Source organism: Misgurnus anguillicaudatus, chromosome 2 (assembly GCF_027580225.2).
Source record: "Misgurnus anguillicaudatus chromosome 2, ASM2758022v2, whole genome shotgun sequence".
Lineage (NCBI taxonomy): Eukaryota > Metazoa > Chordata > Actinopteri > Cypriniformes > Cobitidae > Misgurnus > Misgurnus anguillicaudatus.
In genome coordinates, this window is record NC_073338.2 from 9,023,473 (window position 1) to 9,049,205 (window position 25,733).

The 25,733-nt window shown below is 37.4% G+C and overlaps 1 protein-coding gene across 3 annotated transcripts in view; it reads right to left on the reverse strand.

Moving 5' to 3' along the window:
* The window catches only part of LOC129441627 (uncharacterized), a 30,802-nt gene extending 7,790 nt beyond the window's left edge, over positions 1-23,012 (reverse strand). For 2 of the 3 annotated variants that reach the window (XM_073872369.1, XM_055201276.2), the window contains exons 1-22: positions 22,857-23,012; positions 21,021-21,157; positions 20,849-20,878; positions 15,611-17,300; positions 15,292-15,375; positions 14,920-15,087; positions 14,732-14,815; positions 14,414-14,590; positions 14,133-14,294; positions 13,332-13,412; positions 13,176-13,250; positions 12,940-13,092; positions 9,885-10,043; positions 9,670-9,732; positions 8,989-9,171; positions 8,746-8,904; positions 8,600-8,671; positions 4,790-4,840; positions 3,747-3,830; positions 3,527-3,637; positions 652-801; positions 387-545 (exon numbers count right to left, since the gene is read on the reverse strand). In XM_073872369.1, the coding sequence (XP_073728470.1) occupies positions 387-545; positions 652-801; positions 3,527-3,637; positions 3,747-3,830; positions 4,790-4,840; positions 8,600-8,671; positions 8,746-8,904; positions 8,989-9,171; positions 9,670-9,732; positions 9,885-10,043; positions 12,940-13,092; positions 13,176-13,250; positions 13,332-13,412; positions 14,133-14,294; positions 14,414-14,590; positions 14,732-14,815; positions 14,920-15,087; positions 15,292-15,375; positions 15,611-17,300; positions 20,849-20,878; positions 21,021-21,144 (4,019 nt within the window). In that variant the 5' untranslated portion in view covers positions 21,145-21,157; positions 22,857-23,012. The remainder of the gene's footprint in view (positions 1-386; positions 546-651; positions 802-3,526; positions 3,638-3,746; positions 3,831-4,789; positions 4,841-8,599; positions 8,672-8,745; positions 8,905-8,988; positions 9,172-9,669; positions 9,733-9,884; positions 10,044-12,939; positions 13,093-13,175; positions 13,251-13,331; positions 13,413-14,132; positions 14,295-14,413; positions 14,591-14,731; positions 14,816-14,919; positions 15,088-15,291; positions 15,376-15,610; positions 17,301-20,848; positions 20,879-21,020; positions 21,158-22,856) is intronic. The other variant, XM_073872367.1, reaches the window with a different exon arrangement.
* Between the last annotated feature and the right edge of the window lie 2,721 nt (positions 23,013-25,733).

A 25,733-nucleotide genomic window follows, 5' to 3' on the forward strand; every position in this document is an offset into this window, starting at 1 on the left:
AATGAGTGAACAACGCGAATCCAGAAAGGAATTTATTTCTAGACAGCCAGTCTGGCAGAGCGGACATTTCGGTAGCTTTTTGCGAGCTGCCGCTGTGGGTTTTGTCTAGAAGGTATACAGCAAATGCCGAAAAGTTAAGGATTAGATTTGGAGGTAGGATTATTAGGATGAAAACAGCAGTTCTGGCTAAATTAGATACAAATACATCCTACAATCGTGTGAAATGTTGTGTTTTAAGTTGGGTTTGGTTGAAGGATTAGGATAAAACAGTGCTCATCCAACGAGATTTCGTTTGCTGTATCCCTTCTATACACAACCGCAGGCGTGGCGGGGATGTTTTAGGAGTGGCGGGCCGCCACGGTTGAATGTATATAGCGGAAACACTGCAGATGTTTTGAAGATTTAAGTACGTGTAACACATGGAGATGATCTTTGGAGCCCAGTTTTCAGTCAGAGTGTCAGTGGATAAATTCAACTCAATCAAACCCGAAACTGAATACAGGGAGAGCAGCAGTTCATCTACACGCTCATTGAACAGTGAGCTCCTGTCAATGCATAAAAACTGATTAATATTTTCCCATCTCATTCATGTTTATTTAATATCAGTCAAATATATGACAGATATCTATTAAAAATGCTATAATGTATTACATTGTAGATATCCCTTTGCATTGGTTATACGCCCATAGGAAGTCTCTCCAGTCCGTGTTGGGTTTTCCTGAGGTTTCAAAAAGGGTGAGGGTTATGCATGTGAGAGGCGACTGTGTATCTGAACTGGAAGCAGTGCATTTCAAAATGATCCTGAAAATCAGTAAAAAAAAAATACAAATAAGTATCAACTTCTGCTGAACAGTATGCAACTGTACTAAAATAACACATTGTGTATAGTGACATATTTCAGAGATTTTTTTATACTTTTATTTTGAAAATGAGTTTAAGAAGTTTGAGTTTAAGAAGTCCAAATGTTTCCTAACAAATATAATAATTAATATAGCTGCACGCAGCAATACGGGGCCAAGCACCTTCAGCGCAATGAGCACACAAAGCAAAGCAAGCACAGCAAGCACCATACAGCGCATCAAACATGCAAGACGCAGGAATCACAGAGCAAAACCACCACAATGCAGAGCAACAACAGCAAACATGACCAAAATAGAACATATGTGAACAACAGACAGGTTGAGAAGAATTGATGAGGAAGAACAAAACTTTAATAGAAGAACTTAAAACATGCCTCATGCGGGATTCCAACTCAAGAACTCAGAATCTCAATGCATTTGATTTACCAGATGCACCACTCAGTTGACGTGGCAGCAGAAAAGAGCCTACAGAGCTGCAAGCCTTGATATGTGCCAATCACCAAAGATGTAGAAATGACACCGCAGAGCAGAAATAACAGACATTCTATTTATATGAGAATCAAAAAAGAGATTAAAGACCAGAAGATCATTCTGTATAGATATGCTGTACAATGTAATATACAGTCACATTAATTTACTATGACAAATAAACAACGTCACAGGCACGGTCAACTTTGGAGCGGTATTTCTAAGAAAGAGAGCAGAATATCAAAAATCTGTTCTGTCATTTCTGTGCGGATTGCTCCAAAAATTATACGAGCAGAACCTGCCATAAAATAAACAAAATTTGTAAAAGGAGTGGCGAAAAAATCATTTACCATATGCTGTACAATAACACATGAACAGAATGTTGGAAAATTACAAATGAAGTATCGTTGCTATCGGCATAAACCAGTGAATCCAATTTCACAAATAACCCCCAACTTCAAAATGTAAGAATATGGTCGTACGAATTAGCCACCTCGCAAAATACATACCAATTGCCATGAAATAGCGTAGTAGATGTATATCAAAGATATTTTAGATATTTTTACTGGAAAACAAGACAAAAATACTAAAGGTACATTCACATTATAAGCGACTTTGTCGTTGTGTGTTGCTCGTCTCTTTCAAAAGAAGCGTTTCTATATCTGGTTGTCAAACAAATGAGTAACGTCCACCCCAGTAACTGACGAGAGGCGGGGGGCGTAAACTCGTTTCCGAAAGTAGCTCATAATTTACATAAAGTTAAACATTTCTCAACTTTGTCGTGTGACTGGACACGCCCCATCCAGTCGCAACGGTGACTGCCGCTCGTGTCGCTGGAAGTCGCCAAGCTTCCATTGAAATCAATGAGATTGCGTCGATCTGCTACTGCTAGTCGCTGCTTATGTGAATGCAGCTTAAGACAGACATTCATTCTTTGCTGTGCATACAGTATCTCATATACATCTTGACGTAATGCAGTACATATGCATGTTAGATGCAGAATATCAAATGTACTCAAAGTGCATCAAGGTAAAATATTAAAGGGATAGTTCGGCCAAAAACGATATTAAACCCATGATTTACTCACCCCCAAGCTGTCCGAGTTGCATATGTCCATCGTTTTTCAGACAAACACATTTTCGGATATTTTAGAAAATATTTTAGATCTTTCTGTTCATTAAATGTAATGTTACGGGGTCCAGCAATAGTCCACGACCTTCAAGTCCAAAAAAGTGCGTCCATCCTTCACAAATTAAATCCAAACGGCTCCAGGATGATAAACAAAGGTCTTCTGTGGGTAATCCGTGCGGTGTTGTTGTAGAAATATCCATATTTAAAATGTTATTAACGTTATAAACTACCTTCCGGTAGCACCGCCATCTTAGACTCAGGAGAGAGTATTAGCGTAGTGTACGAACTTTTCTTAGTGACGTATGACAAATTCGGAGGGCGGGGGCACAGAGCAGCAGCAGAGAAACTCTGTACGCTGCGTAAGCTCTCATCCTGAATGCGCATCACTCCAAAATGGCGGCGCTACCGGAAGGTAGTTTATAACGTTAATAACATTTTAAATATGGATATTTCTACAACAACACCACACGGATTACCCACAGAAGACCTTAGAAAAAATATTTTCTAAAATATCCGAAAATGTGTTTGTCTGAAAAACGATGGACATATGCAACTCGGACAACTTGGGGGTGAGTAAATCATGGGTTTAATATCGTTTTTGGCCGAACTATCCCTTTAAAGAGACACAAGGCAGCATTTTTATGTTAATAAATCATCTTCGTAAGTCTGTATATGGTTAAATGACTCATTACATGACGAATGAAGACTTTCTCGCCCGCCCCTACCGTCTGTAGGAAGAATACCCAACTTGCAAGTTCGCTGTATCCGACCCGGTGTCCTTCAGTCTCGTAAAGTCTCAGATATAGAAAGCATTTACTCCCAGACACTAGGGGGAGCTAGTAGAGAAATAATACTCAGACTTGCCTTGTGTCCCTTTAACTGTTATCAATGTATAACAATTGATAAGTTCCTGGCAACTGCTACTATACTAGCAACTGTTTAAAATAAACTCACTACAACAAAACCTAAAATTATTTAACTACATTTATCAAGGCAACATTTGGGAAATGAACAACATGTCATATACAGTATAACCATAACAATAACAAATTAAATTTGTTTCCAACCTCCATTTACTTGCACTGTCACTTCCACTGCTCATTTTGTGCACCCGGATCTTTGTGCAGAGGATCTCAGATGAACAGAAATGCTTTGCATCGTCCAATTCATCACAATCGCTTCAAAGACAAATGCCATGTGTAAGTTTCATTTGCATGCGGCATTAATCCCAGTCTGGTGTTTATGGGTGTAAAGATGCTATCAGATAAATAACCAACACTGTTTCACCTGCTTTCATTGCTGCTGTCACTGAGAGATGAAGACAAGCTCACTTCATCATCACTATCCTCCAACTGTCCTGCAGTTCGAAACCTGGAGACACAAAACATTTCATAAAGAGCAGTATCATTAAATAAGCATAATCTAGTCACAAACAAAAAACATTTTTTGAAGGTATAGTTAATCCCATTTCCAAAAAAATATATATTTTATTTACACATGTTTGAACCCATATGACATTGTTTGTTTCAGTTTGTTTGTATTTTTTCTATATAATAAAAGTGAATGGGGGTTGATGCTTTCAATCAATAACATTTGTGCCTAACATCTCCAGCTTGTCTTACAAGAAAAAAAGACAACATAAGGTTCTAAGGTGAACTATGCCATAAAAGGATCTCTTGAAAGAAATGCAATATAATCTACCGTATTTTTCGGTCTATAAGCTGCGTTTTTTTTAACTTGACTGCTGCTGCGTCTTATAGTCAGGTGCGCCTTGTAAGTCAGTATGAATTAATTTTGACATTTATAAGGCAAGAGACATCATTACCGTCTACAGCCATGAGAGTCTGCTATATGCTGCTCCTGTATTTATGTAATTAAATGGATTAAGTAATGTGGAATGACAAGTGTGCGAACTTCACGCTAGTTGGCTTGTTCGGTTAATTTAGCCTATTAAATTCCGGTTTATAGCCCGGAAAGTACGGTACATAACTATATCATCAGGGGTGTATAAAGACCTTACATAATGAACTGTATTGTTTTTATTATCTTAGATTGAGCTGCTTTTATCTACATAGACCACAGGTGCCCTTACGTGAAAGTCGTCATCATGTTTCTAGCCCTAAATGTACAAATTGCTCTACAGAGCGCATTTCATCACTCTGCTGTCTCAGATGATGACGTGTTTGTCCTGTGGCGGGTACCTTAGTTTCTCTATGCGTTTTAAAAGAGAGGGGTGAATTGTGGACTGAGCCGTTGGTTGCAATTCACAATCTCACCGCTTGATGTCACTAAAATCTACCCAGTGGACCTTTAAGATCATGCCGTCTTACCCAAAACCATTGAATCTGTCCTCATCACTGTCATCTTCACTCTTACTTCTCCTATAAGAAAACGGCAAAACATTACAGAGATACAAGTAATGTGCTGCACTTTACAAACATCAAAATCACAAGTTTAATTATTAGCGTGAGGAGAGCATTTGCCGCGTGTAGCCATTGTGCTTTATAAAAATAAAAATCTCAAGTTCACATTACTTTATTTTACATGCATTTATGAGCAAAACCTCTTCAAGACACTTTTTGACGGTCAGTGTAATTTATATAACTGTGATTTGTTTAATCCACATGTTTTTGTGCTGTTCTAGTCCGCGTAATGACAGATATAGATGCAAAACACAATTATAGACATAAAAGCCTGTGGCACATTACTAAATCTATTTCTCTTAAGTTTTATGATAAAATAAATCAGTTATCTGTGCATCTACTTCTCTGAAGATTATTAACTTCTAGATAGACGAGGATTCATTTAGTGCTGGGCAGAGAGTGAATAAAAGCGCAGTCTTCTGGCAACAGTGTGTTTTTAGTGCCCATATTATGAAAAACTCACTTTTTCTGGGTTTTGGGTTGTTATTTTGTGTCTCTGGTGCTTCCACAAGCATACAAACTTGGAAAAAAAATCCATCCATGCTGTTTTGAGTGAGATACAGGTTTCTGAATGTCCTCTGCCTTGAGTCTCAGATTGCGCGAGTTCAAACTCAGCTCCGTTGTGACGTAACTAGTGACGTATGACGTAATTATACGCATTTGTGGACAAAAATGGTCATTGGATGTATTTTATTGGACTTTCATGGATTATTCACACATCTGAAACAGACTGGATTCGATTCGCGATCATTATATCAACACAAAAGGTAAGGCGGCATGTTTATATTCTGCATGTTGTCATCTGGACCTCTGTCACAAAATACTACATTTATGATGCTAGAGCATCTGTATCTCAAAACAGAGACCATACATTGATACTAAACCTGTAAGTTATACCTTTTAAATGATGTATAGTGATGTTAATACAGTTGTGTTCAAAATTATTCAACCCCCAATGCTGTTAAGGGTTTTAGGGAATTTAGTGTACATTTGTAATTGTATTCAGAATGAAATCCTACAATGACTTCTTAAAGAACCATATGCAACTAAAATGACATCAATTGGTTTTGTAATATAGTAGTAAATGTTTCTTTTGTGAATTCTTCATTGACACAATTATTCAACCCCTTAAAGAACTACCACTCTGAAGAACAGAGGTTCATTGAAGTGTTTTCAATCAGGTATTGAAAACACCTATGGATGTCAGGGAACAGCAATAAAGCCTAATAAGCACCATGTTTGTGGTTACAAACATGGTGAAGTCAAAAGAATGGTCCAGGAAGACAAGAGAAGAGGTGATTAATCTTCACAGGAAGGGCAATGGCTATAAGAAGATTGCAAAGATGTTAAACATACCAAGAGACACCATAGGAAGCATCATTCGCAAATTCAAGGCAAAGGGCACTGTTGAAACGCTTCCTGGTCGTGGCAGAAAAAAGATGCTAACTGCAACTGCTGTGCGCTATCTGAAGCGTAGAGTGGAAAAAAGTCCCCGTGTGACTGCTGAGGAACTGAGAAAAGATTTGTCAGATGTGGGTACTGAAGTTTCTGCTCAGACAATACGGCGCACCCTGCGTACTGAAGGCCTCCGTGCCAGAACTCCCAGGCGCACCCCCTTGCTGTCTCCAAAGAATAAGAAGAGTCGACTGCAGTATGCCAAAAGTCATGTGGACAAACCACAGAAGTTTTGGGATAGTGTTCTGTGGAAAATTAGAACTGTTTGGGCCCATGGATCAACGCTATGTTTGGAGGAGGAAAAACAAGGCCTATGAAGAAAAGAACACCTTGCCTACTGTGAAGCATGGTGGGGGGTCAATCATGCTTTGGGGCTGTTTTGCTTCTGCAGGTACAGGGAAACTTCAACGTGTGCAAGGTACCATGAATTCTCTTCAGTACCAGGAGATATTGGATGACAATGTGTTGCAGTCCGTCACAAACCTGAGCCTTGGGAGACGTTGGACCTTTCAACAGGACAATGATCCCAAGCATACCTCCAAATCCACTAGAGCATGGTTGCAGAAAAAAGGCTGGAACATTTTGAAGTGGCCATCGCAGTCACCAGACTTAAATCCGATTGAGAACCGCTGGTGGGACTTAAAGAAAGCAGTTGCAGTGCGCAAGCCTAAGAATGTGACTGAACTGGAGGCTTTTGCCCATGATGAATGGGCGAAGATACCCGTAGATCGCTGCAAGACACTTGTGTCAAGCTATGCTTCACGTTTAAAAGCTGTTTTAACTGTAAAAGGATGTTGTACTAAGTACTAAGATTGAATGTCACTTGGGGGTTGAATAAAACTGAAAATGATGTGAGCACAGAAAAGACATTTGTGGTTATTTCATTATAAATGTTATGTTATATTTGTCTGACCTACACATGCCTCTTTGATGTAATTGTAAGCAGGATGACTGAATGATCAAAATCAATGTCAAACCGGCCAAAACAATCAATTTCAGTTGGGGTTGAATAATTTTGAACACAACTGTACATTATTAATGTTTGTAGACAGTAGGCTATATAGATATTGTTAGCACCTTAAATCATCCCGCCAATGAATTGGTGCACGTCGAGTGGGTGAATTTGTGTGTGTATTTTAGCAGTCATTTGCCATTGAGAACGACGAGGTGGCTAACCGCTATGCTAGTTAGTTTGCAGAGTGGTTTCTCCTGCAAAGCCAGTGACCAGCTACCGTACTTTTCGAAGTTATAAGAAATATTTAACTGCTTTGTTTTACAATTCTACATGAACTTACTAAGTAATAGTGTTTTGCCAAACTAACCAAGACCGGGCCTTACTGACGCGGCTTTTCCGACAAAGCTAACGTACCCCCAAGTCTCTTATCACTTTCTCAAGATACGGCAGACCTCCCACTAGCTTCAAGCAATTAGCATGCTGTCCATAAGCAGTATACATCCCCCGCTGGGTCTTAATTTCTGTAATTTGCGAAAATAATCCCATTGTCCAGGGAAAACGAGTGTATTGTTGAGACTGCTACATCACAATTTACTCTGGAATCTTTATGTGTCATGAGTTTCTTCTCCTGGAATGTATTTATTAGTGATACTTTTTTGCTTGATTTGTCTGTTGGCAATACATAAACCGTTAATAATAATATATAATATATAAAATAATAATACAGTCTGCACTGCTCGCGATAACATTGCGCATGCGCACATGATGTTAGTAGTGGGGCGTGATCAAAGGAGCAGCAGCTCATAAATATGTAATGAACACCTCAACACGGCACAATCTGAAATGCACTATAACAGAGGCTACTAGAGATGAGTAACAATCTTTTCCTACAAGCTATTTCGAGCAAACAACTTTTGAAACATGTTTTATGGACCTCTACACCTATTTAACTTGTGGAAAAGCAGTCATAAGATGGGCACTTTAACTTTATTTTAGAATGAGACGTTTTTATCTACATACACCACGGCTCTCCTAACATGGAAGTTACGGTCATGTTTCTACAGTAGCCCAAAACGGACAAACCGCTCTACAGAATACGTTTTTATCACTACTTTGTCTCAGATGATGACCTGTTGTAGCTACCGTAGTTTCTCTATGCGTTTCCAAAGTGAGGGGTGAGCTGTGGACTGAGCTGTTGGATGCAATTCACAACCTCACGGCTATATGCCGCTAAAATCTACACAGTGGACCTTTAGGAAATATAAAATATGTCTTTTCTAGATTATTCATGATAATTCATCTCTCACCTGAAGATTGAATTACCGCATTTCTCACTGAAGTCTGTCTCAGGTGTTTCTGGAAGCCTAATAGCCAAAAAACTAGACAACAGAAAATTATGCAAGTGTAATATTTCATATATATTAATATAATATTAATTTGGCTTTATTCTCACTTTATTATGTCCACACTGGGGTTAGTGTGAATGAGATCCAGGACTCGAGATGCTCCATCTACAGTCATGAATTTAACTACAAGATCCAGAAACTTCAGACCAGACACAGAGTGCAGGGCAGAGAGGAGGTCATTAACACGTTCATCATACTCTGGACAACTATAGGAAAAAAACAACAGAAAAATAAAACCTCTCTCACAAGCATACGAATGCATACTTACCAGTGTCCAAATATTTACTTACTTTTCAGTCAAGACTTTTAGCTGGTTGTAGGCATGAAAGAATTTTTTCCAGTCTGCGTTTCTGCTCTCAGATTTATCTGGTATCATTAAGGCGATGCAGGGAAGCATTTTGTGTACTGGAGGTTCAATGAAACTGATGTCATAGTCATCTATATAATTCAAATGATTACATCCCACAGACAACCTGCAAAAAAGACACTTAATATTCAGGCAACATTGCAGGTGTTTTCCCATAGCTCAATTGGTAGAGCAATGCATTATAAAAGCAACACAAAGGTCATTGGTTCAATACCCAGAGAACACACGCAAAAGTCACTTTGTCAAATGCATAAATGTACATGCAATTGTGTCTATCATAAAGCAGAATGTGCTGTCACCTGCTTAAAGTGATATTTCATCAAAAAATTAAATTCTGTCATCATTACTCACTCTCATGGTGTTACAGACCTGTATACATTTCTTTGTTTTGATGAACACAAATTTTGAGGAATGTTTGTAACAATATTGATCATGAGCCCCATTCACTTCCATAGTAGGAATAAAGAATACAATGAAAGTGAATCGGGCTAATGAACGGTTTGATTGTGTTAAAAAATGAGAATTAAAAGATTTCTAAAACTGAGATCAGTTCCTGGTGTGGAAAAGGGGCACATGTTTAAAAACTGAAAAGTGAATGTCTTACTTTATTCCATCGTGTCTTATCATTCCCAGACTCTCCACACCAATAGTCAAACTGGTTTTCAACCTGCGGGTACAAACACAACTTTCATTGTAAACATGTACCCGGCTGTACTACTGGATTCAGATGGTACAGTATTTATATACTGAACTACTTCCACATTATTATTTTATTTTATACAGTACAGTATATATGTGTACAATAACTGATGCTCTTACTCTAAGTGAAGTAAACTGGAGCGAGACACAAAGAGGGAGAAGAGACCAGCGGCCCAGATCTCATTCATGTAGTTTAGCCACAGTTGTATTTTCTTAAGACCAGGAACCGAATCCAGAAACACCAACAGAGAATCCACACGCTCCTCCAGATCTGGGGGTCTAATAAAATATCAATATGTAATGCCAGTTAGAACATAATTAATATAAAGAAACATCTTCAACATTTATCAGTGATTATATACAACCCCAAAACAGAAAAAGTTGGGACATTGTAATAATTGTGAGTAAAAAAGTAATGGAATAATTTACAAATCTAATAAACTTATATTTTATTCACAGTAGAATATAGATAACATATCAAATGTTGAAAGTAAGATATTTTGTAATGTCATGCCAAATATTGGCTCATTTTGCATTTCATGAGAGCTACACATTCCAAAAAAAGTTGGGACAGGTAGCAATAAGAGGCCAGAACATTTTTATGTACACATAAGGAAAAGCTTAAGGACCAATTTGCAACTTATTAGGTCAGTTGGCAACATGATTGGGTATAAAAAGAGCCTCTTAGAGTGGCAGTGTCTCTCAGAAGTCAAGATGGGCAGAGAATCACCAATTCCCCCAATGCTGCGGCAAAAAATAGTTTTCTGAGTTTCTCAGAGAAAAATTGCAAAGAGTTTGAAGTTATCATCATCTACAGTTCATAATATCATACAAAGATTCAGAGAATCTGGAACAATCTCTGTGCGTAAAGGTCAAGACCGACAAACCATACTGGATGCCCGTGATCTTCGGGCTCTTAGACAGCACTGCATCACATACAGGAATGATACTGTAATGGAAATCATAACATGGGCTCTGGAATACTTCCAGAAAACATTGTCAGTGAACACAATCCACCGTGTCCTTCGCTGTTGCCAGCTAAAACTATGTAGGTCAAAAAAGAAGCCATATCTAAATATGATCCAGAAGCACAGGCGTTTTCTCTGGGCACGGCTTATTTAAAATGGACTTTGGTAAAGTGGAAAACTGTTCTGTGGTCAAACGAATCAAAATTTAAAGTTCTTTTTGGAAAACTGGGACGCCATTTCATCCGGACTAAAGAGGACAATGACAACCCAAGTTGTTATTAGCGCTCAGTTCAGAAGTCTGCATGTCTGATGGTATGGGGTTGCATGAGTACGTGTGACATGGGCAGCTTACACATCTGGAAAGGCACCATCAATGCTGAAAGGTTTATCCAAGTTCTAGACACATTTGATTCCATTTAGACGTCGTCTCTTTCAGGGAAGACCTTGCATTTTCCAACATGACAATGCCAGACCACATACTGCATCAATTACAAAGTCAAGACTGCGTAGAAGAAGGATCTGAGTACTGAAATGGCCAGCCTGCAGTCCAGATCTTTCACCCATAAAAAAGATTTGGTGCATCATAAAGAGGAAGATGCGACAAAGAAGATCTAAGACAGATAAGCAACTAGAAGTCTGTATTAGACAAGAATGGGACAACATTCCTATTCCTAAACATTGGTCCTTCTCCAGCCGTTCCCTGTATGTACCTTCCACTTTCCTGGCCTCTTATTGCTACCTGTCACAACTTTTTTTGGAATGTGTAGCTCTCATGAAATCCAAAATGAGCCAATATTTGGCATGACATTTCAAAATGTCTCACTTAAAACATTTGATATGTTATCTATATTCTATTGTGAATAAAATATACATTTATGAGATTTGTAACTTATTACATTCCCTTTTTACTCACAATTTTTACAGTGTCCCAACTTTTTCTGTGTTGGGGTTGTATTTACTTTACCTATAGTCTTACAAATAAACCTTTAAAAGGCTTATTGTCAAAAAACTTCTGTTGTAGTGCAAATCAGAAAGTGCTTCCTTTATGAACATGTGACCAAAAATGGTGCTTTATTGGCAGGGGTTTTCAAACGTTTTTGTCAGCTGAACACCCTTGACATAAATAGAAGTACCCTTAAGATTTAGTAATTTTAATAATTTAAAAGCACATTTGCATGTTTACCTTAAAAAACATTTATTGTACATTAGTTTTAAAGTTTTTATCAATAATATGTTACATAGGTATTGTTATTATTACCTGTTTTGGACCTTCATCTAGTAATTTTCTTTGTAATGATACATTGAACGTATTTGTCCATTTTGCATGAGTTCTCAGATTTCTGATACTATTGTAGTACTGTGTAATGTGTGCAATGTACAATGACCACCGGCAGAATCCGGTTAATCTCCTTATCCGTTTCAATGTATATATATCTCCCAAGGGTTTTTCCCTCCTAGGACTTTTTTTACTTCCCTGGCTAAAATCTGGGTTTTTTTCTCCTAGGGGGTTTTTCAACCCGGGGAGGCAGGCTTCTTGGGCTTAACTTCTATACGTTACATTAGTAATACGTTCGCTTATGTTGATTTATAGCCGCAGCCAATTTAGCTGCTTGTGCTATCGTGTATTATGTTATGCTATCTGTCGATTTTCTGTGCTTTTCACTGCATCTATTATGTAAAGCTGCTTTGGTACAATTACCAAATTGTAAAAAGCGCTATATAAATAAAATTGAATTGAATTAATGGTCACATGACATTCAGATTATACAAATAAAATGTACATTTTTAAAAATATATATTTTTAATAGTATGTGTTTTTATTTAATTTTTTAAAATGTTTAATACATTTATTTACATTTTATGGATTTATTGTTACTAATTAATTGTTTTTCATCAACTCTAAAACCCTCTGCGATTCCCTAGCCAACCACTAGAGGTTTGCACACCCCAGTTTGGGAAAACCTGATTTCCATTAAATATTTGCGCAAAAGACAAAAAACATTGCAAAATGTCGGCATTTCCATTAACTATATTATGTGACTAAAGTGTAATTTTGTTATTTCGTTATACATCAATCAAAAAACTTCATACATTGCAGATCTTTTGAACAGCGAAATGTTTATTTTATTTTTTTTGACGACCTAGTTAAGGCCCTACCGCCTTAACTAGGTCGTCAAAAAAAAAAAAAAAACTGAACACAAACTCACTTTTCTATCAATTGAATAAGTTGGTAGGTCTCCTGGAAAAGTTTCTCCCAAGTGAAACGAGATCCTTCCAGAGGAGGAACACTGAGGTTGAGTTTCACAAGAGCTGGTGTGTCATGAGGGTGCGACTGAACTGGCTTTCCACTGCTACAGCGTCTACAGAAATATATTCATTTTCATTAATATTCAGTAACATTGGCAACTTAGATGCAAGGAGATTTCGGTAATAAATTTCTTACACAGCATCATAAGCCCATCTGTCCAATGAGAGGATCAATGATGGATTATCTTTCTCACTGTCATGCATCTTATACCTGCAAAAGGTACAAAACAATGTTACTGTATCAGAGTTACAGGCTTAACCAAATGAGTCAGATCAAAAGAAGACGGCTTACCGCACAAATGGCTTTCTAGAGACGCAAAACGTTGAACAGACTCTTTCAACATCACTCATCAAGACAATTTTCACATTAAACCTGCAAAAGAGAAAAAAGGGAATGAATGTGATCAAATACAATATCTATTCTAGTGGTCAACAGAAATTGGTTTTTGAATGGCCAATACTGATACCGATTTTGAGAAACCAGTGTGGCAGATATGATAATTATAGTAAATGAGAGACAAAGCCATGAAAGACACAAAAACACGAACAAAATGAGAAAAAAATGGAAACTAAATAGACATTTGTTATGCATTATACTTATAAACCCCTCATATTTCAGCAAATATTTTAATATATCTTCTTACACCTTTCATCCAATCACAGACCCCCTCAAGCACAATCTGTATAAATTTAAGAGGATAAAATAATACAATTTAATGTTTCTTTTTGTGCATGTATAAGATCTGCATTATTACAAAGTTCAGTCTCAAATCTGAAGAGATCGTTGATCCAGAGACCTGCCTATTGTAAAACATTTTAATCTAAAATCCCGACGCATGTGCTGCAGGCACATATTTTGACATGACGCATGATGCACATAAGTTAACATGACGCACATATTTTGACATGACGAGCAACACACATGACATGCTTAATACATATTTTGAATTCACACCCTTCAAAAGAGTCACCGGCCGCCAGTTTTCTAGTTTTTTTTTCTGTTTGCATCTTCAGTAAAAACTAAGGAATGAAAAAGTAATGGATGATCATCAATTCATTAAAGTGAGATTTAACAAACAAATGTTTTTCTTACATTACGCAAGAAATCTTGGGATTGACATGAAGGTAAGAAAGAATCCTTGAGGTCCAAATCTCTGTCAGGTATGTGGCATGTATATCTACCTCAGTTAAACCAGGAACTGAATTCAGGAATGATAAAAGTAAATCCAGGTTTTCACCAAACTCTACATCTTTACTGGAAACAAAAATAAAAATACAATATAAAATACAATAATAACTAAAATACATTAATCCATGGATAAATGAGGTTGTTAGCAAGAGTAAGGTTTTCCACAGGAACATATGAGTACTCACACATTTGAGAAGCATCTGAGGTTATTGGATATCTTGAGGAAATCTCTCCAATCAACTGTAGATATTTCGGATGTAGTAGAGATCGCAAAGGATATTTTTGAAAAAGCCTGATAATAACCAACACCAGGTTGTTTTAAGATTTCAACCTCATCCTCTTCCGAGTGCCCGACAGTCAGCCTAAAATTTCAGAGGAAAACCTTTTAATATTTTTATTTTAACAAATGGTAAAGAGAAGATAAAAAGATGACATATGGAGTACAAGAATTGGAAGAGGAGGAAAGCTAGTTTTGCATATACAGAAGAAATTAGCTGCATTACCAGCAAGAATTTTTTTGGGTCTTAACTGTGAACTCAGAGCACAGACTCTCTTCTCTCGTCTCTGCTTGACTGGCAATGCAAATGCTGTAAAGACCAAATGTGAAAAACAAAATGAGCTCTACATAAACTTATATTGTTGCATGCATGTATTTGTTCACCTCCGTCTTTGTGTTCAATTGACAGTTCACCTGAACTCTTTTCCCATCATCTCTTTAATGAGAAAGTTCATGATTAGATTTGCATTGTCATAGCTGATGGTCCTCACGGAAAGGCGAATGTCACCTACTGACTGCTGACCAAGGATGGACTTCAAGATCTTCTGCACACTTTCATCTGATAGATCTCCATCCTGCATCCTGCAACAAACACATCACTTTACATATGATGTAATGATGTAATGATGTACAGGAAGCGTTGGTGAATGTTTACAGCTAGTCAGTGGTTATCTTAGTAATGTAGTTCCTGGATTTCACTTATGATATTATGGTGTTTTGTTACATTTACTGCATGCTTACAGGCAAGACAACATATATTACATATCTCAACATTAAGAACCTTACTTCAGATAGCCAACTTCCTTCTTCGTCCCCAGACCTGAAATCAGGACATCAACATCAGTGTCTGACATGGATTCAAATTCCAACCTTAAAAAAAAGAAAAGAACTATAAAGAACTATAACTATAATGATACTATATTAGCATCCACATCACCGAACAACAACGATTTATGCTAATTTATGAAAATAACTTCATGCTAATTCGCACATTTTAAAATTAAAACAAAGTAAACCTTACTATAGATAAATGATCAGGACGTAAACTACTACTTTTAAAATATTATTAACAGTGTAAAAAATCATGTCATTTACCAGCACTTACCACAGTGTGTAACACCTGCTGATGGCAGAATGAAGCGCTTTAAGATGTTCTGCATTGCACCTTAGCTCCAATCTGCTAATCTGTTTACTGTACTGGAGACAAAACATGATGACCTGACAGTCAATTCTCTTCAGAGTCCAGTGTATGTGAATGCCTGACTTTTCCCAGAGCCTCATAACATTCTTTAAAATGTCCTTATCGTGAAGTTCATAAAGACAATGAAGAATGAAATCACTCATATAAAAGGTGTTCATGATGTTCTTCACTAAAACTCTGCCTATCCATTTCTCCAGCTGCGCACGGATGACAGAAGATGCAGACCGCTGCTGTTCCCCCACGAACAGACGACTAACCTTTTTGTTAGAGAGACCGAAAAGGAAGCGGATTACAGGTAAGAGATGATCGTTGTGCCTCCCATTGCCTGCCAGTTCAAGCAGCTCCTTGACTTTAATTTTCACCTCCGACTTGTTCGTTAATAAATACGAGAGAGCGGTAAAGAATTCCTGGAAGCTGAGGTGCATAAAACCAACCATCTCTTTTAGAAACGTTCTCTCCTGTTGACGAAACGTGCAGAGAAAGGGAACGTTGGGAATACCTGAGATTTCCTTCGGAAGACTGCTCTTGCGAAACAGTATTTGGCGTTTTGGCGTCCCGCTCTCCGCCAGCTGGCCCAGACTCTTTAGTAGGTTGAACTGTTCCTCATGACTTAAACTACTGTGATGCTTCAACATCGTTACCGTGAAGTCAACAAAAATGGAGGTGGTGGTGGTCAGCTCACTGGCAGCAATGGCAGCTTTTCCTTTTTTCTTGAAAATTGTGCAGATGATCCAGCAGAAGACTGGAACGAAGCAAACAGTGTAGAGCATCTCGTGCACCCTGACCTGCTCGTATACTTGTTTAGAGAACTCTTCGTCCTCAAAGAACTTCTGGAAGTACTCCATCACTCCTTTCTCTGAGAAACCTAAGATCTCCATGAAGCTTTGTGGCTTTTTAAGAACGCCTTCCAGTTTATCTACAGCTGCTGACCTTGTGGTGACCAGCAGGAAGGAATCTCTCATCATTCGTCCTTTCAGAAGAGAACAGAGAATGGTTGTTGGATGGGCTTTGATGTTTGGTTTTGGTGGCAAGGACTTATTGGTTGAGGACAAAACGAGTTCATCAAAGCCATCGACAATGAACAAGGTTTTCTGTGATTTGTCCTTTAGGATCTGAGTAATCTCATTTTGAGTCAAGCTGCAGTCCAAGACTTCCACCAGACTCATCTCACCCGAAAGACCACTGAGCTCCTGACACCTCAGATAAAACACAACATCAAAGAGTTCAGCGTAAAGCTCTCCAGAAGCCCAATCCAGAAGGATCTTAAGTGCGGTGATGGATTTCCCACTTCCAGAGTCTCCTTGGAGTATTACAGCTCTCGGCACACCTTTCTTAGCCTCGCTCTCCGGACTAAAAAGTTGATTGAGGCTGATGCTTTTGTTTCTCTGGTTAGTTCTGGAGATGAAGAACTTATCTCCTCTTGAAAGCATCTCCTGCTCTTTCTCCTCCCTTTCTCTGTGTTTGTGAACAATCATCGGGTCACTGTAACGGTCATTAAGGAGCACCTGTTCACCTGCACGAGAGGTGTGTTCCGTCAAATAAGCATACTCCAACAGTATCGACGACTTGTATTCAGCGATCAATGAGACTGTATCTGCAAAAATGGAGGACATAATCAGTTTATTTGTTTGCTGACTAAACTGTACAGGTATGGTAATGATAATTAAATGGACATTTCCCTTTTTTTAAATGCTAATTTTCCAGCTCCCCTAGAATTAAACATTTGATTTTTACTGTTTTGGAATTTATTTAGCTGATCTCCGGGTATGGCGCTAGCACTTTTAGCATAGCTTAGAACAAATCATTGAATCTGATTAAACCATTAGCTTCGTGCTAAAAAATAACCAAAGAGTTTCTATATTTTTCCTATTTAAAACTTGACTCTTCTGTTGTTACATCGTGTACTAAGACAGACAGAAAATAAAAGGTTGCGATTTTCTAGGCAGATATGGTTAGGAACTATACTATAGTGGCGAATGAGAGTAACATGGCTGCAGCAGGCGTAGTGATGTTACGCACTGCCCGAAAATAGTCCCCTGCCATTGAAAATACCAAGGGGACTATTTTCAGCCAGTGCATAATATCACTACGTCTGCTGCAGCCATGTTACATCAGCAAAGTTCTTGATTATTACGCCAGTTTAAGAGTATAGTCTTCAGCCACATCAGCCAAGAAAATCACAGCTTTTAATTTTCTGTCAGTCTTAAGGGCGATTTATAGTCATGCGTAGGTTCTACGCGCACCTCACAAAAAATTTAACAGCGCGTCAGATCTACGCGGACCGCAAGCGCCGTGATTGGTCCACCAGAACCCCTCCCGTCAGGTAAAAAAAACTGCGTCATAGGTATTTCCGTTTGTGACGGTGAAAACAAAGATGAGCCAAGTTGAGGAGTGATTTAACTTAAACTGGATCAAAAGTCACTGTTTATTTACTTCCATCATTGCTGGTCTTCTCAAATTATACACAACAAGTTGCTGTTTCTTCTTTGTTTGTGGGTTAACTTGCTTAGCTTCTTCTTCTTTCACGTTTGTGCTGCTACTGTGGTTACATGCGTGGATACTGCCTACAAGCGGTCGCGCGTGTGTTTGCACGTCGACGCGGACGATGACGCAAAAGTATAAATGAAAACCGATGCGGAACCTACGCCGTCGCTGCTACGCCGTAGGACCAACGCACGACTATAACGAGCCCTTTAGTACACGATATAACTACTCAAGTTTTAAATAGGAAGAATATTAAAACTTTTTGGTTATTCTTAGCGCAATGCTAATGGTCTATTCAGATTCAATGGATTGTGCTAAGTTATGCTAAAAGTGCTAGCACCAGAGATCAGCTGACTAGATTCCAAAACGGTAAGAATCAAATGTTTAACTCTAGGGGAGCTGGAAAATAAGCATATTTTCAAAAAAAGTGAAGTGTCCCTTTAATCTTTAACTTTGATTTGAGTTAGATTTGGTTGTGTTTGAGATGCATTGAGAAATTAGCTATGATAGGATTTTTGTCAATTTATCACTAGATTGACATATTTATATATAAGGACACATAATTAATTGTTAAATAAATAAATAAATAAATAAGTAAATAGAAACTCCAAATATGAGCAAAGATTACTAGGGTTAATTTCAGGCCCGGCGCTAGAACATACAGTACAGGCCAAGGGGGCATTCATATTCTAAGTGGTATAAATATATCTGTGCAGTTAAATAACATAAAATACACTAAATATAAAGATCAAATAAGAACTTAAAAAATAATTAATTAATACAGACACATGCAGTTCGTTGTTGGAAGTTGTTGGAATAGCGCAGGTATTGTAAAGACGGTTTCATCGGACTGACAAATGTTGTGCGTAGGGCTGTCACAATGATTAAATGATTGTCTCATCGTTATTTCAGATCACCGCAATGATTGCACATCTCTTTAAAAACACAAGGGGGAGCTGTATCAGATGGTCCAGTACTAATATGATCTTAATATGATTGGCTACTATTTAAGGCCTGTTCTGGTATGGTCAGATTATTTTGATTGCATTTTTATTTTCAGTTATTTAAATGCTTTGTTGTGTTTATTTCTCAGTTAATTTTCAGTTTTTTAAAGAATTATTCATTAAATAATTGCTTATTATGTGTTATGTGTATTAATATTTACAGCCAAGTAAACATTGCAAAAGTATTTATTTAAATAGTCACAACAATGTGTAAAAATTATTTCATGAACAAAAAAAACCAAAACAGGCAAATAATCTCCATAATCGTCACGATTTATTAAGGAATTAACCGTCAGACAAATTTCATAACCGTGACAGCCCTAGTTGTGCGCCTGAACCGAACTTTCGTGGCCGGTTGCATAAAACTTTAAGACTAGTCTTAAAAGTTAGTCATGAATTTTTTTTTCAAGACTGATCATAACTGTTTTAAGTATGTTACATAGAAAGGTAGATTGGTCTAATTTAAATCCAAATAATAAGACTGATTAGGCCTAACTAATTGCTAGTTAGTCAGAATCATTCTTAAGACGCAGTCTTAACGTCACGGCTATGTTTATGCAACCGGCCACTGTGGTCTGTATTTATTTATCAGTCTGGCTAGTGGCTAAAGTGATGAAATAAATACATTGCTGAAAATAAAATGTTTTGGTTTGCTAGTCAAGGGGAGACGACGAGCATGGATCAACTGTGAGGAGAGGTTTTGCCAGGTAATAATTGAAAGACCTGAAGCTAACATTGTATGCATTCATTATATTGATTGATATGCTTTAAATATGATATATGAAGGAAGGTAATTTACTTGTTATTTGTTTCCCTTGATATAAAAAATAAACTAATGTAACAGGACTCTGTTGTTATTGATTCTATGTGGAAGTCTACCTAGTCCACAAAAGACATTTGTTTATGTTGTTGCTGCTGAAACCGTGTGTTTGTCCTCGTTGCATTACGCTGGTCCATTATACAGACAGAATATAAACAATATGGTATTATGTCCTAAACATTATACTGTTTGCGTCAGGAGATGTGTATGACGCTGTCCGGGCACTGGATCCCTGCCCCAGAGCCAACGGTGAGTCCGGGTCAGAAAACATTATCTTGTTGCTAATGGTTAGCTTATTAGGGCAAACTATCTGCTGCTGGCAAACCATTAAATGCAGTATTAAAAACGCCAGGCTGTCTTCTGAAAACGGCGACTGTCGGCGCTTGCTTGGCAGCGTTTAGCTGGGCTGAGGCGTTTTTCCTTGGAGGACATAATGCTACAGGTATGATACGGATGTCCAGTGAACTAATCTGATGATTTCGCGAATAAATAGTTATATTTCGCGGAAAAAAATAATCATATTATGTTAGTAATCTCCTGGTAGAGAAATAAACACTCGTAGAGAGAAAGAGAAAACTTTACAGACATGTTTGTACAAGTAGAATGTGGTGATTGGTTGGTGTTGTGTTTGTCCCGCCCTCCACCGTGAATGGACGAAGAGAAAGTGTCGAGTTATTCCGCTTTTTTCCCACGGTCAAACATTTCACAACTCTTTATAGGCTAACTCTCTCACAAATAACAACTACATTCTATATTCTTTATGGTAAAGATTTTGTATGTATAGGTGGGCACAGCTCTCCACCTCTAGCACGTCTGGTTAAAGAGAATACATACCTGTAGTTTCAGCTCCAGATTCAACATTATCTAGATTTTGAAACAAAATATTACAAAAACGTATGTCAGTAAATGTGAAGAATTTTTCCTGTAGGTTACGTTATTATATTTGTAAATCAATGCCACCTATTAATATGTTTTACTGTGACACTTTAACATACAAAAGACATACCTGTAAAATAGTTTGTAATGTTTATGTTTCCTTTAACCTCTAAGTTTGATAAGACTGGTGCTGAAATATTGCTGCCATCCTTTGCTGAGATACTGATGTTTGAAACATCAGCACAGTGAGCCATTTCTCCTTATCTTCTGAAAAGAAGCGAATTTGTAAATGAAGTAAATGATGAAGGGTTACATTCTGCAGTCATTGATTCTGTACCCCTAGTGACAGTGTTACACCTGCAGGACAATCGTCAAATTACAGCTTAACTTTACTTCTGTGCAATGACGATACTGGTTTAATATAAAATTAAAGAAATTAAAATAAAAATTCAATAAACCATGTGCACATTTTTCAATCAATAAATGTGTAAAAGATTATTTCATGGCACAATTATTAAAACATTTCATTGGTCACTGAAGAATATCAAACAATATTATTAACAATTTTATTACATGCACATTAGGTGAAGATCATTAGGCTAAACATTAAAAAAGGCGTCTGCTACCATTACGAATCATTCTACAGGTGACATTTCAGCAATGACAGCACAAACGTATAGCGACTCGTTGTGTATAAGACAGCCTGTGTGCGATACTTTGTGGCTATTGCCACATAGCTATATAGCCAATGTTAAGATATGTACTGTATAGAGGGTATGCACGTGACGTCACCGTCGGCGAGAGGGACTGCGGTTACGCCCACTGAGTGGCAAAAGACAGAGCGGCTTGAGGACATCGTCAAAAACACGGTGAAAACGCGTCGAAATGAGAAACATCTGTTATGCGATAGACTGTACTAACAGATTAACAAGATTTCGGAGCTATCGTTTTACAGACTGCCAAAAAAAAACACCGAAAGGAGAAATAAATAGATTGTTCATGCCAACAACGTCCACAGACCCTTGTTGCTGGGGTCAATCAAGCAGAGGTTTTACTTTCTACTTAAAATATTTTTTTCAAGTAGCCTATTTGATTTTTATCCGTGTTTTTCTTTGATAAACATACATTCCAAAGCATAATTTTGACTCTATTACATTTTATAAATAATACGTTTTTGTGTTATAAGTACATTAACGTATTTTACTCAAGTAAAATTACACAATTGAAATGTAATTAGGTATTAAATAAATTTTAATATGCAATATTAAAAATACACAGTATGATTCTATGCTTTATGTAATGAAGTACATTTTTCCCAATAAACATCCTAAACTAAGCACAGATGCTTGGAAAATGTAACTAAGTATTGTGCACTATCAAGTCCAACTAAATTTATTTTAAGCTGATAATAGTCGGTTTTACTGGCATTTTCGCCGCAGCAGCTAAACCAGCCTTTTTATTTAACGTTTGCCACTTAAAAGGGCGCGCTGGTGCGTGTTCACGTGGAAAAGTTACCTCGCATACCTAGATCTTAATCGCAAGATATGTACCGTTATAGCCTATTCTGTCAGTAGGACGGTAATTTAATTGTATCTCAACGGGACGTAAATAGGCTGTTTTTGACATTTACAGGGCAGAATGTCGGGGTTTTTCTCCGACCACCCACCCACACATCTTCGAGTTTATATATGCAAAAGTCATTCTGCTCATCAATTTAGCCAAATATAAAGCACCGCGTGGTCATGCGCTTCATATTATCTTAATAATAGCATTGACACCTTGATCATTACTGAAATTATTACAGGACAAACTTTCATCATCGCTCCACTACAGCGAGTGAGAGCTGTATAAATAAAGAGAAAATCTTTCGAAAACATTTCAAATCTATTAGTAACAACACGTAAATTTAAACTGTATTCAATACATATACATATAAATCAAGTATGCGGGTTAAAGGCATATTTACCTGAAGCTTCTACATCAGTTTATTACAGAATACGGTTCTGGTCTGAAAAACTTTCACTTTTGTTTTAGAGAAAAGCTTCACCTCTGACATCAGAAACCAAAGGTCGCACTGTGCACACAAAGCCTTTCATGTAATGTTTACCTATGAGCTGTAATGTTGAAACTGAATGTGACGTATAGGGAAAACCGTGGACTTTACAGCTGTATTTTGAACTCATTAAGGCAGTGAGTTTGCAGCACAGTAAATGCATGGTTTGTTTATATGAACAAGAAGAGTGTAATGTGTGAAAAAGGGTTACAAATAACTAGGGGGTTAGATGTTATGATATTCACCAGGGTGACATGAATATACATAACATTATGAAACTTATGGTAAAAGTTTGTGGACAAACTTTATGTTGGCATAAGACAGCCTAGTCTGAAGTTCACAACATATAAGTTATCTTAACTTGTGTGTGAACATGATAAAGATGTGAGTAATAATGCATGAGGAACATGAATACATATTTACTGTAAATGTATTTTACTCTTCTCTTTAATATTAAACAGAAGCGATAATACCAAGGATATTGGGACTTCTCTAACACTACACAATATAAATGTAGTTGAATATAAAATATAAATATAATAGTAATAAGTGCAAATTACTTGTTAAAGTTTAGAAAATATAATACAGGGTGTGTATTATACCTGATACATGCCTTATTCCGTTTATATTATGTGCTTGTCTCTACATAATGATTCATGTTGTGTGGTGAATGGTCCTTTAAGATTACTTAAGCAAAGCCTTTATCACGTTAAATAATTGTAAGAATGTGCCGTTGATAACCCTGCAAAACAACCCACTTTACCAATAAAAATAAGCCTTACAAACTTTTAATTCATTAAAATCAAGATCAGATGTAAAGTAAACTTTACTTACTGGTTTTGTGTGATCTTAAATGTCCACACAGAGGCAGCATTCCAATGTGGGCATCGGCACGTCCGAATCCAATGTTTGCTTAACTTCCTGTTTTCTAAATATATCCAGCTGCAGCCCCGCAGCACCACACATTTCAGGCCACATAATCCAGGCCACCCTTTTTGTAGCGTTCTAATTTAAATACATTTTGATGTGATTATATATGTTTAATACTTTAAAACAATTTCTGAAAATACAAAAAAATTATATATCTGTTGGTTTATTAACATTTATTTTAATAGTTAACTAATGCAACATCATTGCATGCACTCTAAAAATGACTGGGTTATTTTTGACCCATAATGGGTAAATATTTGACAGAACACTGTAACAAGTGACCCCATGCTGGGTTAAAAATGACCCAATGTTTGGTTGTTGTTGTTATTATGCAACCCTACGGTAATAATAACCCAGCAGTTGGGTTAAAACAACCCAGCACTGGGTCAATTTTAATCCAGCGGTGTGTTCTGTCCAATATTTACCCATTATGGGTCAAAATTAACCCAGCCATTTTTAGAGTGTTTCCCATTTGGCCATTTACTTTATGTTCATCATCAGTAATGTTTATTAGGTAACAAATACTTAAAGACACAGGGTATAAATGTGTAATGTAAACATTTTGGTTTTAGAATTCAGATAAGCATTTAAAAAGTAATATTTGTACTACCTCATATAAACAAACATTTCAACACAACAAATGGAACAAAATATTATTTCAGTGTATCTGTTATTACTCTAAGTCCCATTTTAGTACTCATTTTTAGAAAAAGATTTAGTTTTTTCCTGAAAAGAAAAACAAAATGTAAAGGGCTCCCGAGAACTTTCCAGCTGTTCAATGAGGTTGTTAAAGCAACACTATGTAGTTTCCATGTAAAAATGACTTACAGCTCCCCCATGTGGTTGAAAAGTGCAACAATGCCTGGTATCAGACACTCTTCTGCAGGCAGGGGGAGGGGCGGGGCTGTGTGCTCTACCCATAGATATGTATATAAAGGCTAGATGGCTCGTCCGCGCTGCTGGCCAATTGAGTGCAACGTCCGCATTTTGGCGGCCATCTTACGACAGGGCGCTCGCTCACTGGTAGCATTGAGTTTTGGTGGTGCATGTACTTTTAGATGACCATAACTTGCTTAAATTTTTACTAATTTTCAAACGGTTTGGTTTGTTATAAACGTCAAAGATGTACCTATGACACTGCATACTTGCACAAAAAAAAAAAAATTCATGAAACATGTTAAAGCATCCAGAATTGTAGCCACGTTAATAACGTTTGTAAAAACCCAAACCGTTTGAAAATCGGTAGAAAATTGAGCAAGTTATGGTCATTTAAAAGTACCTGCACCATTAAACTCAATGCTACGAGTGAGCGAGCGCCCTGTCGTAAGATGGCCGCCAGGTGATGCCGTTAGGGACTCCGCCTTGAGCCATCTAGCCTTTATATACATATCTATGGCTCTACCCTCCACCGCCACTTTCAGAGTGTGCTTGTAGCAGCTAGGAGGCTGCTCAGGTTGCAGCAACAGTACAATTTGTCCAGTTAAAAGTTGTTCTATCACTGAAATAATTTTAGAGACATTATTTAAAGGTTAAAAAAACTACATAGTGTTGCTTTAAGGCTCCTTTACTTGTCCCCTTCTTCCCATTTTAAGGTAAAGAGTCTCTTCCACGGCCCCTAAACATATTTACATTTAGCAGACGCTTTTATCCAAAGCAAGTTAAGGACGACAGCAAAGTGATTCGTCATCCGAGGGCAGCAGTAATATCACAGGCAAAATACAAATCTTTCATCTTAAATGTTTTTTGACAGTTTTAAAAGTTGTGATTTTTGGGAGCTCCTTAGACAAAGTTGTAAAACTCGGTGTTGTTTGTATTGTTAGGTGCTCTAGAATAATGTATAAAACAATAAATATTTGAAAT